Raw genomic sequence first — 20185 nt, forward strand, 5'->3', positions numbered from 1 at the left:
CATTCTGCAGTGGCGCTTTGGGAGAAGTCATGGGTTTTGCATGGAAAATTTCTTCCTGAGCTCAGATGATATCTTTGCAGTTTATGCCTATGGTATCCGGTTCAGTAGTCCTTGCAATTTGTATGCTAATTAGTGTAAGTGAAAAGGCTACTTTTGTTCACTTTAGATATCTACTGAATAACTTTTTTTTTTTTTTTAAATATAATTAAACTCCTTTGGAATATCTAAGGCTGTGATTCAGAAGCCAACAAGGCTAGGCTTGGGAAAGATTAGGATGGGAGAGTCTTTCCCTCACAGCTCACACACGGCCTTTGCAGAAAGCATGCTACTACACAGAAGGTACCTTTCTCTCTCTCTCAGGCTCTAGGGAACAAAGTGGCCAACAAATTAGTATGGGACAAGGCACTGTCTTTCCCATGACACTCAAAGATATTGTCACCATTGGAAAAGTCCTTCAAATTACAAAAAAATGACATTTTCTACCTATAAATGCTGTGTCCCTGTGCCACCCTCCCGGTAAATTGGAGACTGCTGTCCTGTCACCTTTCTCCACCTTTGGACATACTGAGATGGATATAAAGCTGTAAAGACAGAGGGCATAAAAATAATTGTGCTAAATTGCTTTAAAGCAACCAAGTGTAAACTTATCTATGGTTGACCTTTCAAATTTGATCTAATTGCTCAACATCCTGAACTTGTTACTGACTCCTAAGGAAAGAGAGTCTGTTTTAGGGGCTTCTCTCTGGGCTGAGTGTCCTCCAGTGGAGCAGCAGACGGGGGAGATCACAGATGGAGTTTCAGCTGGTAACTGCTCTGGGAAGGTTAAGAGCGACAAGGCAATAAAGATGTAAGAAAGCCCTCATTACTCAGAAACTAAAACGGATCAGCCTCCGGGACAAATGGCAACAGAGGAGAGAGTATGGGACCTGCTGAAAGGCCCATGTGTGTGCAGGATAATAAAACTGTCTTGTAGATTTGGCACACAGAGAGATGTCGTGCAGCACCAACAGCAGCAGCTGCCTCTAGTTCAGCATATGCAGCTCCCATTCCCTGCTCTGCAAGCCTGGACGATGCTGTGAACCAGCCTCCCTCCTTCCAGCCACAGGTCCCCTGTAGCTGTGGCACAGCTGTGTTTAGGGGGAATTTAGATGTTCCTTGTATTTGCAACATTATTGGCTTAAACCCAAGTTTAAAAACAAGAAAGCGTTCCTAGTTGCTAATTGTCATGGGAAGGAATTCCAGTGCAAACGCCTGTGCTGGCAGGGGAGGAGAGGGCCTGGGGAACAATGTCTGGCTCGGCTCTGGCAGTGGCAGCGGGAGGTACTCATGACCAAAAATTTACTCTATAGGATAGCAAAACCTCGACAGCTGTTCCAGTGAGGAAGGCAGTTGCCTTGGCCTGTTTGGAGGGGAGTAAAAGTGTGAAAACCTACACGAATGATGGGGAGAAAGACTGAGGTGATAGAAGGAAGGTCAACAGTGAAATAGATCTCAGGGGCAGTTTTGAGCGGAACAGTGAAAATGTTGGGTGTTTCTATTTGGCTGCAAAACTGAAAAGAAGGGAAGAAGATTCAGACAGTTTTAAACAGGGCATTAAATCTTTTTTTGTTTCCTTTTTTGTTTGTTTGTTTGTCTTTTCTGATGCTTTGTTTTTGTTGATCATTGTTTCTGAAAAAAAACAACCCACCCTGTTCTCTCTCCCCTTCCTCTTCCATTTCATCAAGGGTTAGTTTGAGAGCTATTTCAGGCTGATTTATCTTAAGACATTTCTCTATATTTTAATAAAAAAATTGAATTTGAAGAGAGAAGTTAAACTTTTCCATTTTGAAAATGCTGGAAAGATATTCTGTTGCCCTTCCCCTACTTCCATTCTTCTGGTGCAAACTGCTTTTCAAATTTGATGTAAAATATGTCTCAAACAAATTTATATCCCGGTAAATTTATTACTCATCAAGAAATGTCACCAGCCTCCAGGTTTGTATCCTCTGAGCAAGTGGGAGTTTTGCTGTGACTCCCAGGAAAAGCAGAACAAATGTGGTTATGTGAAACAAGGACTGCTTTTGCTTTGCCCGACTCCTGCTGAAAGTTAGAACAAGGTCAGGAGAGTGAAGCAGGGAAAAATCCTACAGTGCTGCCTTTTTTTATCCCCTTGCCTGACTACTCCTTACTTCTAGGATTTGGCTAAGACCAAATGCAGAAGTACTGCAGTAACACAAGACATACCATCCTTGGGCTTTTTTCCAAGCAATTATGGTGATGGAGACCTTGGTTTTTGAACAGAGGTTGCACAGTTAATTCAGAGAAATATTTGTGTTTATCTAGCTGATTCCAGCTGTGGCCCCAGGTACCGGGCAAGGGGTGATGGGAATAAGTTTTTAAAGAGGTTTCTGGGGCAGCATCTTACCCCTCTCTACAGGAGCCTTCCTCATCCCTTACCTCATCTTCCTCTTCACCTGCGGGATTCCGCTGTTCTTCCTGGAGACGGCACTGGGGCAGTACACCAGCCAGGGAGGGGTCACTGCCTGGAGGAAGATCTGTCCCATCTTTGAAGGTCAGTCAAGTTATGGGCATTACTGGCAGCGCTTTCTAACAATTAAGACTCAGAGCCTTTTTTGGAAATGTTGTTCTGTTTTTTTCTCTCTCCTTTATACTCCCTCCCTTCCTCTCTCTCCCAGCTTTGTTATCCCTCCTGGTGACTGCTGTGTGTGCGGGGGCAGTGCCCTGTCCCCTCCCTCCCCGTAGGTGACTGAGGGTGTGTGGTGCTGACTGGGGGCTGTGCTGGTCCAGCCGAGCCAGGGTCTCTGCTTTGAGATGCTCGGAGCTTGGGAGAGAGGAGAAGCAGGATGGCCAGCAAGCAGGAGGAGGAGGATGGAAATGTCAATACACAAACACTTGCATGTAGTCCAGGACAATACTGAAGAAAGAAGAGGATGAGGAAGGCTGGCTGGCTTATGGCACTTTCCCTGCCCGTCGCTGTGCCCACGGCTGCTGTGGCAGCATTTGCAGGCGGGTGTCCTGCCAACTGGGGGGAATTACGCTGCATGCACTGGTCTGACAGCCTGGAGGTGGGCTGGGGTTGTGGCTAAGGCACGGGTGTAAGAACCAGGACTCCTGGGGCCCTGAGGAAGGTTGTTTAATGACATTAATATGTCAATGAATTTAACATCCACAATTCTCCTGTCCAGAGGAGAGCTCATTCCCCACGTTTATCAGACAGAGGACCCCGTGCTCAGGCAGATTAAAGGCCTGGTTCGTTCCCTCAGGCACAGGTGTGCAGTGCTATCTGAAATTCCCTGGGGAGTCCAGGACCTCCTGCACTGGAGAACCCTTGTGCTCTGGCACGGCGCCTGGAGGTGGACAGCAGTGGCATCTCAAAGGGCACTGACAACCAGTTTTAAATAAATAAATTGGGCCTTTCTGACCTGATTCCTTTTCTGTTGTCTCAGCGAGTGATGGGCACAAGCAGGATCCAAGTCCAGAGCTCAGCTCCTAAATCTGTATTTTTTCTCTGACACAGTACTTCATGCATGATGTGTATCAGCTGTGAGAACCTTGTTTGCCTGAGTGTTTCCAGAAGGAAGAAACTCACCTGCATTTCTTTTCTTTAAAAGCTAGACCTGGCTTTCCTGTAGGAGAGGTAGTGTAATGCAGTACTATGGTAGTGGTCAGAAAAAGATGTTTCCATCAGTGAAAGGTTTTCTCTCTGTTCCATCATAGACTTGTCTAGAGATACCAACAATGTTTCCTGTCTGCACGTACGGTCACAAAATTCTCTCTCCCTATTCTCTAGTGAACTGTGTGGTTGGTGTTGCACCCCTCTTACCATGGCACAATCTATGTCTTTGTTTGCAGTTAAGCCTGATATGTTGGGAGTTGGTTGGCAGCCTCATCCTCACCTCCTCTGCTTTCCTTCACAGGACTTGGGTATGCCTCACAAGTCATTGAGTGCTATCTGAATATCTACTACATCATCATCCTGTCCTGGGCACTCTTCTACCTGTTCAGCTCCTTCACTGCAGTGCTACCGTGGGCCAGCTGTAATAACCCCTGGAACACAGGTACAACTTCCCTTGGTCAACTTATAGCTCCTTCCCAATTCCCAGAAATTATTTGGGTTTTGTAGAAAATATTTTTTATTCAGAAAAAAAGCTCTCCTAAGCTGATATGTGGTTTGGTACTCCAGCCAAGGTGACTGTCTTCATTCACCATGGGCGAGTGTCAGGAAGGTTGAGTGGTGTGACCCTATGCCTGGCAGCAGGGGACAGTAAACCTATTTCTGCACAGAGATGTTTTGGGTGTCGAGATTTCACTGAAAGATCTGCATTTTTTGGCAAGTGGAAGAGGTGGGTGAGTTGGGAGAGTTTTCAAGCCTGTCTAGAGTTCTCCTCACATGGCAGGAGATTTCCATTAGCTCTGGTACAATAATTTATCTTACTGTCTCTGGAGTTGCTGGGACAGTTGCTGCCGTGTGCTGAGTAGTTTCGTTTGTTCACTCAGCTTTTGGCTAAATCAAGCCAAGCCTGTGCTGGAGGATTTTGCCAGTACAGGTCTCCCCATGCAGGAACCAGTAACACAAAACTCTAAAGGCACTGCTTGTCTGGTCTAATCACAACCATACAAGCCTCTATACCATTACACTGGCCAGGGGTCTCATCTCATCATGCCTACAATTTGCATAACTGCGCCCAGCAGAGAAGACCTGGCTTTGGTTTTATTTAATGCACTTGAGCTGTGCCTGGGAAGACGGAGTAGATGTGAGGTAATCCTCATGGATCTAATGTCCTTGACAGGCCTTTTTAACTATGTTCAATAGGTCGTTTTGCTCTCAGTGGAAAGCCAGACTGGAAACAACTTTGGCAGCAGCTCAGTACCCTCCCTTTTTCTTTTGGTCAGATGATTAATTTCTGTGATGTCTTCAATTTCTCCACCCCATGGGCCATTCACTCACAGCTTCCTCTGCCCTTTCATCCCAGCAGAGGTGACCAGCCTTTTACCTCAGCATGGGTTTCTTTGAGAGGAAAGCCACAGATATTCTCTAAACAGGCAGAAGCATCCCAGCCAGAGCTGGGCTTGCTCAGTTTTCTGGTGGACTGTCTTTTGCTTGCCAGATGCAGGATAAGGCACATTTCTTGGATGCGTGGCATCTCCTCCGGTTTTAGTAATTTCATGCTATGTGATAGGGTTGGGGATGGCAGAATGGAATGTGAAGGCAACTGTGGTGTGTGTGAACATATGCATGCATGTGTAGACAGGGAATGGTGTGTGCTGTGGGAGAAGTATGGGATTTTCTATCCTGGCTACTCATAGTGGCTATCCCTCAATAATCTCTGTTTTGTAGCCATCTGGTTTACATTTGGCAGGGAACTACTCTCTCCGTCCCCCTCCTGTTCCCGAAGCCCGCTGGATTGGGATTCATAGCTGGGGAGAGCCAGAGTTTAATGAGATGCTTTAATGAGATGCAACAGTTTAATGAGATCCTCTATAGCACAGAGTGAAGGGTTCATGTGCTGCCAGAGTGAGGGTTAGGGTAGAGAGGGGAAGGAGCTTCCCATCATGGAGGAGCCTTTGAGAATTTCTCTGGCTCATCAGCTTCCTTTTCTTTTGGTAGATCTCTGTGTGGAATTTCTGAATAGATCCAGCCTGGACAACAGGACCTTGCCTGCGAACGCCACCTCCCCAATGATTGAGTTTTGGGAGTACGTGATTGCTTTCCCTCTGTTCAGGCTCCTCTCTCATCTAAAGGCTGCAGCTGTAGGAGTATCCGGGCAAAGGGCTGTGCGTCTCTGTAGGACCAACCGAGGTGCCACATGTCAGACACAAACACGGGCAGCACAATGCTCTGAGCTGCCGAGGAGATCAGCACAGAGCCCAGAGGCATGAGGACCAGATACACCCCGAAGGCTGCTCACAGTGCGCCTGCCCAAGGGTGCTCATGTGCACACACACACACGTGTGGCATGTTCCCTTTCTGGCGCTGAGGTGCGTGGGTGAGTGTGGCCACAGAAAGAGGCACCAAAAGAAGATGAGGACTTGCTGTAAGCAGGGGATACTTGTGTTGGGTGTTGCTACTGTTGGCAGGAAAGTGTGAGAGGCCGAGGCAGACTGACCAGTCCTTTACAGTGAAACAGAAAGGAACAAAACCGCTTTTTCTCTTCTTCTGACCACATCTTGCTTGGTGTCTAAAGGAAGTGGTCCGTCAGGCTGCTCAGGCTCTTCCCTGGAGAGCAGGGGTCTGAGGTGCATGTGTGAGATGCCAAAGAGGAGCTCAGGGGGGTTTGGTCATGGGGCTGGAGGCAATAAGACACCTTTGAGGGGTCCTGCATCAGGCCAGATGGTGTTCCAGAGAAAGACATCACTACAGCCTGGAGAGGATGAAATGGCTGCTGGGGCCACACTACACCTCCACACTCAACTGAGGAAGGTCTCATAAAGAAGAGGAATGTCAGGAGCTCAGCTTCAGCAGTTTTGGTGGATTTTTTTCCCCATTTATGGCTCCTGAAGTGCCTCTGAAAAGCTTGAGTGTCCTTTGCCCCTTGCAGCCACCACAGGGCACATAGAAGATGACATGTGTCCATGGGTGCAGAAAGTCTGCACAGTGCTGGACCCCATCTCCTGCCCTATTCTTTGCACCATACTATTTAGTGAGAGCTGTGGCCCATCTGAAATGACTGTTCAGGTTTTCTGCAGAGGTTGCAAGGGCAAGGAGACTCTGAGGGGACTGGTATGGAGATGGGTGTGCAAAGGTCTCCTAAGTGTGGAGTTGAGCTTCTGTGGACTGCATGAGCTGCAGTGCTGAGCTTTCATGTGGCCCACCTTCATGACAGTGAGTCTTCAGGGAATGAGGCTGAAGGGCATGGGAATCATAAAGGCCATTTATGCTTACATATAGGGTGTCCATAGTATATGGGGAGGCCAGAGGAAGAGCAGTGACCAAGGGGTGATGATGGCATTGGTGGCCTACCTTGGATTGAGTAGTGCCCACTGGGCAACTGCCAGGGTCGGGGAGCAATGGGGAACATATGGTGATTTTGTGTTGCATAGGTCTGACGGGCATAGCATCATGGGCTTGGAGAGTGGGAGGGCTCAGGCCAGCTACAGGACATGGTGGAGCAGTGTCAGCAGAAATGAGAGACGGGGAGCCCAAGGCAGAGCTGGGGTGATTTGCAAGGCTGGGAGCCTGGGCAGATGCATTGTGGATAGTCTGTTAAGTCTTTGGATGGGATAATATGGGAAAGGTCTGTACGGATGAGTGCGGTCTGGGGTGTTAATGCTTCTCTCCATGTCCCTGGACACCGGCAGGAAGCGAGTCCTGGGGCTCACGGATGGTATTCACAAACTGGGCACTGTGCGCTGGGAGCTGGCTCTGTGTCTCCTGCTGGCGTGGATCATCTGCTACTTCTGCATCTGGAAGGGGGTCAAGTCCACAGGCAAAGTAGGAATGGAGATTGTCCTCCTGTTCCATAAGCCTCCTTGTACCCATCTTACATTTCTTCCCCGATCTTTTTTCCCTCTTCATGAAGTAGAGGCAGGAGACACACTGCACCAAAGTCAAACCTAAAACCTGGTGAGGCCACACTGATTTACACCAGTTGTGTTTGACCCATAAGAGGAAGAATAAAAGGGTACGCGAAACAGGGAGAAGAGAACAGGGAACTGAGGAGAGTCTTGGGTCACCTTTTGCCTTGTAGAAACGCACAGTGGCTGATGGATACCTTTCAAGTGCTGTTAGAAATCATCTAATCACCAGTGTGTTGTCCTGGTGTGGCTTGCTGGAGTTTTTAACAAGATACTCTACACTGGCAAATTTCCTATCTCTGGCAATAATTAAACACTGGAGCAAAATAGACAAGCTGCTGCCTGTAACCAGCACATTGAATAGATAATGAATCTCTCCTGCTTCTTTATCCTGCAAAATACTTAGGATGGGAGACATGTCTTTGTGCTTTCCTTTGTACTCTCCCCGGCTCTGTGGGTTTTGGCTCAGCAAATCACTTTCTGCATTTTGCTGGTGAGGCTGGAGCCAATGCTTCCTCCTGATGTTGATCCTGTACATCAGGTGGACTGGTTATCCTTCTGGACTGAATGAATGTGTGATGCTTTGGGGTCGGTCTTAGGAATGGTGCTATGTCCTTGACCTCCTTCCTTCCTGGAGATGCAGTGGGAGGGGTGGGTCATTTATGATGGTTGGGTCTTGTGGGTATCCAGGGGATGTCCCAATAGCAAAGGGAGGGGAACCAATTTCTGCAACAGACTTTCAAATCAGTATCCTTCCTGTTGGCAGATGCTCCCTGTTGTACTGGACACACATGTTTCAGTGTCAAATCCCATCTCCCACCTTAAAACCAGACTGGGCACCCGTTTTAACAGAGCAAGACAATAGCTTGGTCTGTGCACTAAGTTTCTCCCAGTCTTTGCTGATGACTCTGGTTCTTGCTGGTGCTGACCTGCTGCCTACTATTTCTCAAGGAGGGAGAGCCAGACTCCACGTCTACAGGGAGAGGGGATGCTCTGCCTTTTAAAACTTAAATCTCTGATGCTCCCTGGTTTGAATATCACAGCACCATCTTCACAAAAGGTATCATCTTGGGAGATTGGGTCTGAGAGGCTGTTTGATCTGCATGGAAGTGTAATTAAGTCATCACAGGTTCCCTTCAGCTCTCAGCCCTCTCCACCAAGTATTTCCTTTGCCTGGTGCTGCCCCAGCATGGAGAGCTTGCCTGCACAATGAGAAAGCTAAAGAAGTTCGATAAGGCTGTTTGGGCTGATAGAGTTTGGCAAAATCAGACCAGAAAGCCACAGGAAACAGTGAGTGTATGTAGTAGCTGGAATGGTTTTCCTGGGACCACAGAAGATTTTTCCATCACAAGTTTTAGGATACAGGGCTTACTTTTTACCAGCTAGGTGTTATTGACATGGTGCAGCAATGCAGGGTGGACTTTTCTGTCCTGAGACATACCACAGGTCAGACAGGCCAGCTGCCTTCTCTGCAGGTTGTCACTTTGAGTTTTATAGGGGCACTGTCAAAAATATCAGCTCCTTCCTTCTTTTTCCTCACTGACTACAGATTAGGATAAACAGTAGGGAGGTCCCAGGAATTCTGAGTAGGTGCATAATTTTCTTCAACAGCTGCAGAGCAAACAGGACGTTGTGCTTGATTGAGGGGCTGCTCTAACTGGATAGACCTGCCAGACCCTTGTGTTTATGCTTCTGTGAATTAAGGAGTTCAAACTTAAAGAAACAATAGCGACCTCAGGAAAATAATTTCAAATAACTCTGTGAAGACTCATTTTCTTTAAAAGCCTTTTTCTTTTATTCATTTTGCCCACCCTTGTGCTCTTTCTATGTTTCCTTTCCTTGGTGCATTCAGCTGATGTGTATAAATGTTCCCCAGAAGTGATTTCTGAAGATAGATTTTAGTACTTGTGCCAAAAGCATTCACACTCTCATTCAATTGGGGAATAGCAAAAGTACCACGTACTGTGACTTATTCGACCAATTATCAGTAACCAGGAAAAAATGTAATTTTAGGCCCCTCACTATGAATCCATAGAGTAAACGAGCCTTCACATTCCTTGGATGAATTTTAATAATGAATAAATGTTAGGAAGTTGCAACTTGCTTATGGATATTTTGCAAATTAAAAAAAAAAAGTTACATTAGGCAGTGGATTAGAGATGATTAATTCTAGTGTCGTATTTATTTACATAAAAAGAAATGAAAAGAAGATTTTACAAAAATAATGGTCTACATTTGCTTTAAAGGCTTTGAGGTACCCCCATTTTTCACCTGTGAGCTCAGAGGTATTGAAGGGATGAGAGTGCCGCATGAGCATACCTGGAAATGGGGCCCCTTTAGAGGTATCTCAAACTGGGCACCAAAAGTTGCTATTTAATTTGGAGAACTCTTGCTGGGAATAGGACCATTTTAATAACTTCTCATTAAAACTCAGTGACAGGAAGAGATCTGGGTTTCTTCTTCAGCTCTAGAAAGATGAAGAGAACAGCTGGAAAGCAGGGAAATTACACTGACTGGAAAGAAAATAAAGCAGAGCAATCAGTGGCAGAGTCTTGGGTGAAGAACAAAGGACAGATTAACTAAATCACCAGTGAGATGTAACCTTGATTGATTTCTTTCTCACCCATCTTCTACATAGCAGTAGCAGCTATAGCCAACAGCAGAGTCCAGGGACATTTGCTGGGGTGGGGGCCTGTGGATGAGATGAGATGATGCCTGCACCCCCTCCCCACTGACCCTTTCTCCTCTTGTTTCCCTGCACCTGCAGGTTGTTTACTTCACTGCCACCTTCCCGTATGTGATGCTTATTATCCTGCTGGTGCGAGGGGTCACGCTGCCGGGTGCTGCAGAGGGGATCATCTTCTACCTGAAGCTGGACATTTCTAGGCTGGCAGACCCGCAGGTGGGTGGGTGTCAAGCAAGTGCTGACCACGGAAGGTTTCCAGTCCCCCTGCCCAGCACAACTTTTTTGCTCGTGTGCCTATAGCATATGGGCGTATTAGGTCATTTCCACTCATGGGCTAGCAAAACCAGAAAAGTATATGAAATATTCAGCAGGTAGCAGATGGTTTTGCTGGGTCTTAAATGTGAATAATTAAGGAAGAAGTGGGAATGGTGAAATAATCTACCACTTACAATTTTTTTCTGGCTTGGTTAGCACTTTGTTTGACTCCAACAGGGCCCTCCTGGGGAGTGGAGGGTTCCTGTGCTTGCAGAGACCACATGTGCACAGGTAATATGGGCTGTGCCCCAGCTGGGCAGCAGGTTCCCTTCACCCACCCTGGGGGCTGGTCCCATCTGCCTGGGTCAGGAGCTGCCCAGAGGATCAGCCCCTGCCACCACTCATTGAAACCCATGGAAACTGCACTCTGGCAGGGAGGATGCTGTGTACCCAAGGAGGCTAAGTCCAGATGAGGGCACAGGGTGCGGCCAAGCCCAGCACCTGCAAAGTAGCCCAGGCTGGCAGGAGGTGGGCAGCACCCTTGAGGGCTGCACAGGGCAGGCAGGAGGACCCTTTTTTAGAGGATCCCCCCAGGGTGTCTGCTCCGGCACTTTTCTGTAGCAGCAGGTTGCTTCCCTTTCCCACATTGGCTCAGCAACACTATGCAGGCTGCCTCTGCCATCCCAGAGAGGTGTTAGTGCAGACCCCCCACCCCCACCCCCGGGAAGAGCATTTAAATGACACTGCTGCTGATCATTCCACCACTGAATCTTTGTGTGGAGGCAGCCAAGCAATATGCTTAGCCCACAGTCTCAGTTTACCTCCCGCATCTTCCCAGATAGCCCCAAATGCTCCCAAACCAGCTGCTAAACACATTAGTACGCTGCTTTCCCCCAAATGGCTTTCAGATGCAATTATGTGTTGTCAGTACAAAATCTGTGGTGTGCTAAATGCAAAGAGCCAGCTGAATGTAAATGGCATTTTAATATCAAAATAAATAACAGGGGGATGACTGGGGCTGAGTGTTTTATTTATGGTCGGAGCTTATTCACTGAAAACCTCCCTGACTTTCACAGCCTAACTAAAGCTGACATGGTCTTTCCAGGCTGCTGCAATCCAGCATAGCAGGACTGAGAGATCTTGCTGCTGAGTTTAGGCAGAACGTGGGGCTTTGCTGTAAAGCAGGATGTGTGCCTGTGCCTGAAGGGGTCCCACGTACATGCCCATCTGTGAGACATCCGTGTGAATTTAAGCAGCAATGCCTGGGCTGGCATTTTTTGAAGGCTGCCAAATTCCAGGTGCCTGGATGTTTGTAACGGAGTACGGCTTAGATGAAAAAGAGTATGAGAAGGAGCACACAGACAAACAGAAAGGTGGGCTGTTTTCCTGCCTGCCTGCTAACTCGCAGCTCAGGGCTACCCCTGGCAGGGCGTGAGAATGGAGCTGCAGTTCAGCCCACAACACACAGAGCAAAGGGACTCCTCCATGGAGGAGAGGGCTGGAGCAGCGGGGAACAAGCTCGCTCAGCTTTTCCCCTGCAAAACCAGATCAAAGGGGCACCTGAGTGCATGACACCCCTGAAATCTCTCAGCCCAGGAATTTTCTGCCATTCATGCTGCACCACGGCCTCAGGGATGTGGGAAAGTAGGCTGGGGAGCTGGGAAGGGAGTACATTGATCAAGCAAAGGACTCACTGGCCTTCATTTGGGATGACTCACCAGTAGCTTTGCGGATCCTGAGCCATGTAGGGACCACAGACACCTGCAGTGTCAACTGCAGCCAGAGCCATTCTATCAGGGATTCTGTCTTCACCCAGAATGCAAAGGCACAGGGTGGAGAAGCTGTGTTACCTTGAGTGCGATGTGAAAATAACAGTCCCACCAGAATTCTCCTAGAGGACTTCCAGTCCTATAGCTCAGTTTTCCCAGAGAGGTATCCCAGTTTCTACATTCACTGAGTCCCTCTCAGTCTCATGGGGTTTGTTCTGCATGGGTGGAGGGATTGCTGCTAGACAGGGCATTTGTTTATTTTGTTGCCAGGTCTGGAGACCACTGACCTTCTCTGTTCTAGGTCTGGATGGATGCAGGCACTCAGATCCTCTTCTCTTATGCCATCGGTCAGGGGTGCCTGACAGCTCTGGGCAGCTACAACAAATATACCAACAACTGTTACAGGTAAAGAGAAGCCTGGACTCCTTGCGTCCTGGAAATTTGCTTAGAGACAAACATCACAGAACTGCATCTGAGGCAGTGTCTGTCTGTCCCAGGTGGCAGCCTTGGGTCATGCTGCTTTGCCTAAGGAGCTGCTTGGAGCACAGAAGCTGCAGAGGACTCAGCCAGCGTAGGGATGGGGAGTGGCTGAGAGAACATAGGAGCTCCAGAAAATGGCTTTAGTAGTGCACTCCCATGTGAATCAGCCTGGAAATAGGAGACATTGGAGGAGGGGGAGGAATGAAAATGGAATGCTGTTCCAGCCACTGTGGAGACACCATAGGCTATTTTGACAGGGTGAGTGAGCAGGGGTGGCATGGCCAGCTCTGCTGTCACTTGCTAGGCAGGAGAGGTGGTACAAAGATGATGGCTGCGGCCCCTGTCTCCATCAAGGTAATGTACTGCCAGTGGCATTTCGATCCTATCAAGAAGATTAATCAAATCTGTCTGGACTCCTCCTTGCCCTTGGTTTACAGATCTATTTTATCCATGGCCTGACATGGAGCTCAGTGAAGCCACTAGGACCATTTCTGACACCTTCCACAGAGCCCTGAGGAGCAGAAGCTTTGTTATTCCATCATGTATTGCTCCAGCATGAATGGGAAAATGTAATGGTACTTGGGAGACATCAATCATCGCTCCTCTTCCCGTGTTCTCCTATAGGTGCTGCCACGGTTGTTGGTCAGGCAATTAATACTTTCCCTTGGCTCTCCTGAAATGTATCTGTCACCAATGGACTGGTGCACTGACACCTTCCTCTAAAGCTTTAGGTGCCTTGGACTGGCAGCTTAGCTCCGGGTGGCCCAAATGTGCTGGGTGTCTACGCTGCTCCATAGCAGCTGATGCCGTGGCTCAGCTCTGGCAGCTGCCCAGACAGGATCCCGGGGTGCGGGGTATCCAGCCTAGCTGCTCAGGCTGGTGCCTGGTTTTCAGAGTGAGCAAGTGCACGAATGTTTCAGGACAAGTGGTATAGTGTGTTCCAGCCTCCAGCTGAGCATACTTAACGCAGTGTAGACACAACCCTTGTCAGGTGAGGATTTTTGTTCACCCGTTAGTCTTTATGCTGAACCTAAACATGTTCATGCTTTCAGATTCTCCTCTTCCTTGACTCTGTTTACTTTTGTGACCTCTTCCTTTTTCTAATTTGCAGTTTTCCTCATTTCTTCTGTTGTTTTTCTTATTATTTTGATTCCTGTCAACTTTTTTGTTGCCATGTCCCTGCATATATCATTTTGGCATCCTATTCACGACCCACTGGTGATGTCCTATGTCTCTCTTTGTGCCACGTATAGTCCTATAACTCCTGAACAGTGGGGTACAAGGTAGTAGGCTTATTTTTGGCTCTCTTCTGAGCTTTTTACTTCTGAGGGAAATCAAGAACAGCATTGATATTCCTTGGTCCATACTGTCCGACCGGGGAAGCTGAGTACAGACATGATCCCAAGTGAACCCACTCTGCAGTGGGAAACACTGATTTCTCTCTGGTCTCCCCCCTGCAGGGACTGCATCATGCTCTGCTTCCTGAACAGTGCCACCAGCTTCATTGCTGGCTTTGCCATTTTCTCTGTGCTGGGTTTCATGGCTCGAGAGCAGGGTGTACCCATTGCAGAAGTAGCTGAATCAGGTAGGTTTTGCTGGGAGATTTCAGAGCCAAGGCAAAACAGAAAGCCTGAAGGGGAGGGGACTTTTCTGCAGTGAAGTCCAGGTTATTATCTACATCCTCTGTTGCTATGGGTGTCTGCAGTGAGGTCTGCAGGACCAGTGCTCCCCGACATAGCTTTCAGCCCTGTGTGGGCAAGGAGCTGTGGTGATATGATCTTTAAAGCAGTATGTGACCTCAGCCTGTGCTGCAGGGTGGTGGTGGCAGGCAGTGGTGGTTAGAGGGGCCATACCTAGTCATCCTGTGATCTGTTGGCAGGTCCTGGCCTGGCTTTCATAGCATATCCAACAGCAGTAACAATGATGCCTGTGTCACAGCTCTGGTCCTGCCTCTTCTTCCTCATGCTGATCTTCTTGGGACTGGACAGCCAGGTACAGCAAATGACCCCTCCTTGTCTAATGCCCAGGTGCCTGTCCCCATCCTGAGCATTCCTCAAGGCCATGAGGAAAAAAAACATGGTTATATGCTTTGCTGGTTCCTTAAACACATTCTGCACATTGTCCACAGCACTTTCACACAGTGGGAGCTCAGAATCAGGGGTGATGGGAGGCCTGTGGTTATGTGCACTGGTGTCTCTCTTTGGCATCCTTCTCCCGGTGTGTACATGAGGGTATCCCAGCGACATCCCCTCCAACCTCTGTGCCAGCACCGAAACCGTGCACACCATGGAGTGAGGCCTGGCATGGAGTGAGGCCTGGCATGGGAAGGGGAATGAGGCTGTTTTCTCTCAGGTGCATCTCACCAGAGCAAGTCCTGTGTGCTCTCCTCACTGCTGTGCCCATCTCTTACCCTCCCATACTCCTGTTATGCCAGGAGCAAAATCCAGCAGAGCACCCTGCGTAGCGTAGCGTGCAACCCTGGTGTACTGGAAGGAGGAGAGCAGAGGATGCTCTGGCATGTCTGCCAGGCAGGATGCTCTGCTCAGGCTCCACTTTGCAGCACCTCAGCCCCTGCACCTGGTGAATGAGGTCTCTTTCCCTTGTTTCTCTGGCTTGAGGTCCCCTCCTGCCTCACCTTGCTTATGACTCTGTGCTGGCTGAGCTTTTCTAGCAGTGGCTGATGTTCTCTTATGTACCCCATGGGTGACATGCTCTGTGGGACTGAGAGCCATACATGTGGTGATGAGCAGGCTCAAAAGGCAGCAATTCACCTGTGGGACCCATGACCACCTGCTTTACTTGGTTGTCCCAGGCAGCTGTGGTGTATTTTGCAGCCAGTGCTGCTGTACAAAGGGTGTGTTTCATGTTAGGGCTGAGCTGTGCCCCACAGTCACCTGGCTGCCCTTAGCTTCACAATGGCAGGGGGAGCTCCCCTCTGGCACAAGGGTTCTTTGTGCCATCTCAAGTGCTTCCTCATCCTGCTCGAGGGACACAGTCTGCTCCTTGCCTCCCCATTCCTTGGTCACTCCTGCTGTGCTGCAGCATGATCTGTTGGTTTGAGGCAGTTCCTTCTACACAGTTCACCCGTCCAGCATGGGACTGTACTTTTGACCCTTTGGTCTACTCCATAGGAGACCTCCCTGATGTATCAAGCTGTGTTTGGGTCCCTAGCAGCTGCAGCTGGCCCTTGGTGGAAGTAAGACAGACAAAAAAAGAAAACAAAAAAATAAGGGTTTGAGCAGCTGGAGCATGAAAGGGCAGTGAGAAGGAGTTCGTGCTTGGGGAAGAGGAGACACTGATTTTTCTGACCTGTCTTATTCTTTAGTTTGTCTGTGTGGAAAGCATGGTGACAGCTCTTATTGACATGTTCCCGGGAGTGTTTCGGAAGAAGGGGCGTCGGGAGCTGTTGATCCTGGCCATTGCAGTCACATGCTACCTGCTGGGCTTATTGCTGGTCACTGAGGTAAGAAAAGAGTAGCTGGGGTATTCAGCTGAACACTAGAAACCCTGCTAGACTTGGGTAGAGACAGCAAGGTAATCTTTGATGCTGTTAATTGTCCTTAATTTCTGATGCATTATCTGGTGTCTTTCACAGCTGGTGCTGCTTTTACCCTGTGTAATGCTAGTGTACTCACTGCTTAACTGAGCCTTCCAGAGAGATAGTCCCTCAGCCCAAAGAGGCTGCCTGACATACAGCTTTATGCAAATACCAGGCCTGGTGACTAAAACAAGCTCAGCTGCACAAGCAGAAGCTCTTCTAAGGGCAGTGGTTGTTTGCTAGCTGCTTTCCACAAGAAGCTCTTCAGCAGCAGGGAAGGCTGGGGGCAATGGCTGGACTATAACCCTGCCTGAACCAGTGGAAAGCCTGTGATCCCTGGGACCAGAAGAAGCAGAGCTGTGTTGGTACGATGCTAAGTGCACAGTGTTTGTCCTGCTCTGCAGCTAGTAGCCAAGCACCTCTTCCTGCACAGTGGTGTGCTGTGCTGTGTGTGCGTGCCACACACTTGGGTGGGAGTCTCAGCACCCCTCTGCCTCTATGTTCTGTAAGTGACAGCTAATTCCTGCTAAACTTCTTAGGCACTGCCGAATGATCCTCCAACAGGATCCTGGCTAAATATTTGCTGAAGGCACCTCCCACTGCCATTGAGAGAGCTTTGAGTGAAACTGCGTTAAGGGTTCCCATGTTTTTTGCATGCCCCCTTGCATGGAGGCATCTAGTTCCACCATCGCAGGATGTCACCTCATGTGTGGTAGGATGAAGGGTGTTCTAATTCTACTCTGGCAATGTCTAGAGCCCTTCAGCACTATTTGAAAGCATCTGCTTGACTCCTGTTGGAGAAGCCATCTCTTTGAGAAAGTACATGAAAGTAGGAGAGGGGAGTCATCTACTGACCTGTAGAGGCAGCTGATGGCAACTATGCAGGGCTCAGCTTGAAGGCAGAGGCAGCAGGGAAACCACATGCCTCTGCTGTTGCAGGGCTTGGACCTTGAGCAATATGTAAAGATGGATGCAGCTTACATGAGGTACCTAAATGTCCTGATCCTCAGGATTCAAATTTCTTGGGTGTGAAGTTCTCCACTGCTATGTGATGTTTTGAAATGATGCTTGAAACTTGCTGATTGATTTAAAACAAGCAAACAAACTGGATCCTGCTCCTATGGACATAGAAACCAGCCAGGCCTGACTGCCTTTTTGTGAGAGTGGGGGCAGCCCAAGAGAAGGCTCTTCTCTTTCTCCCACTTCTCTAGATGCAGTGTTTCTACTGCTATTCTACTTGCCTTAGTCATTTTTCCCTGACATGGAACAGTTTTGCCATAACTCTCTTTTCTTTACCTCTTCAACAGGGTGGGATGTACATCTTCCAGCTCTTTGACTACTATGCTGCCAGCGGCACGTGCCTGCTCTTCCTGGCCATTTTTGAAGTCATCTGTGTAGGATGGGTATATGGTAAGTGAAGGTCAAAAAACTATGTTGCTTTTTCTCAAGGCAAGGATGTGGGGGTTGAGAAATGGCAGTGAATAGAAAAGATCTTTAAGGGGCAAAGAAATGCTATAATTACCCTCTTGTCTGGTTTCCACTGTTTACTCACAACATTTCTTAATTGCTCCACATGTAGAGTATGAAAGTTTTTTCCTTCTCTGAATGTTCCACATGTTGAACTACCTGGCTGCTCTTCCCATCTGCCCTTTGAATTAGAAAATCAGCTATAGAGGACTGACAGCTATTCTTCGGTCTCTGTTACCGTCTGCTTACATTATGCCTTTAATTTAGTCATGTCAGTTAATTTAACACAAAATGCTGGGATGCAGACTTGCTGTGCGTTACTTTTGTGATGATACATGCTTCCTGTTTGCATGGGCTGTGACAGCACTCTTAAAAGAAATGGGAGGGAATGCTATGGCTCTCAGCGAAGTCTGTAACTAAGCTACTTGAGACCAGCATTAAACTGAGCTCCACAAACTGTCAGGAGGAAACCAACTGCTTGTTAGTCTGGGCAGTAAGAAGTATCCTGCGATATCCTATGGAAGATCCCTTCCTGAGCATGCAGGCTGCAGTTCATCTCCCTGAAGCTCATGCCCTGGGGCTGGTGGTTTTGGGGCAAAGGGTCTAGATGTGTGTGATGCAGAGCAGCTGCTCTCTCTCCCTAGCTTCATGGAGCTACAGGGGCTCAGTACCTGCAAGGGTAGTGCAATGCTATCTTAGATACCAGCTTAGACCAGACCCTCAACACTTCACAACCACAAATCTGCTGGCTCCTAGCTATGCCAAGCAACATGGCCATCCTAACCTAAGGAAAAGACGTCAGGCATCACACTGTGCCTCTTTCAATGGCCAGGAGTGGATGCTCAGGAAGGAGTATAATAGCAGAAAAGTTAGCAATAATAATTTTTGTAAATATTCTTCCAGCTTCTAACAACTTATTATAGAACCATAGAATGGTTTGGGTGAGAAGCGACCTTTAAAGGTCATCTAGTCTACCCTGCCTGCCATGGGCAGGTACATCTTTCACTAGATAAGGTTTCTCAAAACCCTGTCCAACCAGACCTGAACACTTGCAATGATGGTGCATCCACAGCTTCTCTGGGCAACCTGTTCCGGTGTCCCAGCAGCCTCATAGTAAAAAATGTCTTCCTTATACCCAATCTAAATCTACCCTCTTTCAGTTTAAAACTGTTACTCCTTGTCCTGTCACTACAATCCCTAGTAAAAAGCCTCTCTGTCTTTCTTACAAGCCCCCTTTTATATATTGAAAGGCCACAGCAATGTTTCCCTAGAGCCTTCTCTTCTTCAGGCTGAACAAACCCAACTCTCTCAGCCTTTCTTCACAGGAGAGATGCTACAGCCCTCAGATCATTTTCATGGCCCTTCTCTGGATCTGCTCTAACAGGTCCATGTCTTTCTTGTGCTGGGAATCCCAGAGCCAGGTGCAATACTCAGCTTGTTGCCCAGGGATTTCCAGAGCCTGAAGTAAAATCTATTTATTTCTCTTCTGTTAATTTTTCAGTTGACTCAGGTAAGCATTTATCATCCACAAAATGCTGCAGCAAGGACATCCATAGGTTGGTCAGGTGTTGTGTGAAGGAGTCACTTTCTTTTCCTTGTTTTGAATGCCACGTGTTAATTTCATTTGGTGCCACCTTTGTCTTACTTTAGAAGAGCCTGCAAACAGTCAGTCCCTTTGTGCTCTCTTTGGTGCCTACAGGTTTATAGTGGTTGCATGGGCTACAGTGCAGTTGCTGAGGAAGGGGTTATCAGTTTCTCCAAATGCTTCATGTAAGCAGGAGCCAATTGCTAGTCTGGATGGACACCTCTCTTACTGAAATGGTAGCAGGTCCAACTGCTTGGGCTTTACCTCCAGGGAATGCAAGAAAAGCAGATCTGAAAGGGAGATTTATTTTAGAGGGATGCGCTGCAAGGGAAGCTCACCTCAGAGCTTGGAATAACAGACCCTGGCCACATTTTAATTTAGAGTTGCCTTCTACCCAGTCCCTGTGGGGTTTACAGGGAGATGGAGATTCTCATTTATCTGTGACAGGGCTTCATCATCACCATGCTTGGTTACATTAAACTGAGTTATGTTTTAATGTATAGACCTCCCCTGCCATTTCTATGGTAACACAGGCCACATGCCTTTTCTGACAACCCATGGGGAGGAGCAATGGCAGACCATGAGCAGCATGAGGTGATGCTGCCCCAGCAGCCTGGAAAGGGGGACGGAGCAGCTCAGGACTGAGAAATGGCCTTTCCCTTACCACCACTAGTTCATTTTTCCCATTCCACACAGCAGGATTTTACCCTCTTGGTGTTCTGCTTTGCATCTATTGGCCTGATTCTGGTCCAAAATGTAGTCAGAGTGTCAAGGTGAGGCATTTTAGTGGAAAAAAAAGTCTGGTGCCAATTGCTGTTCTTTTTCCCCAGCCTCAGAATTGGCAGAGCTGAGCCTCTTGCTTACATTGTGAAGAATTACAGCATTTTTGC

The 20185-nt window shown here is 48.1% G+C and overlaps 1 protein-coding gene across 1 annotated transcript in view; it reads left to right on the forward strand.

Annotated features, from left to right (window-relative positions):
* Nucleotides 1–20185, forward strand: part of LOC308066362 (sodium- and chloride-dependent betaine transporter-like) — a 49441-nt gene that overhangs the window by 10755 nt on the left and 18501 nt on the right. Inside the window, exons 2-11 of the mRNA XM_080393547.1 lie at nt 2417–2551; nt 3918–4058; nt 5609–5696; nt 7300–7432; nt 10283–10417; nt 12527–12630; nt 14166–14290; nt 14585–14697; nt 16031–16168; nt 17551–17653. Coding sequence (XP_080249673.1) covers nt 2417–2551; nt 3918–4058; nt 5609–5696; nt 7300–7432; nt 10283–10417; nt 12527–12630; nt 14166–14290; nt 14585–14697; nt 16031–16168; nt 17551–17653 — 1215 coding nt within the window. The remainder of the gene's footprint in view (nt 1–2416; nt 2552–3917; nt 4059–5608; nt 5697–7299; nt 7433–10282; nt 10418–12526; nt 12631–14165; nt 14291–14584; nt 14698–16030; nt 16169–17550; nt 17654–20185) is intronic.

The sequence above is a fragment of the Falco punctatus genome, assembly GCF_963210335.1.
Source record: "Falco punctatus genome assembly, chromosome: 6".
In the NCBI taxonomy this organism is placed as follows: Eukaryota; Metazoa; Chordata; class Aves; order Falconiformes; family Falconidae; genus Falco; species Falco punctatus.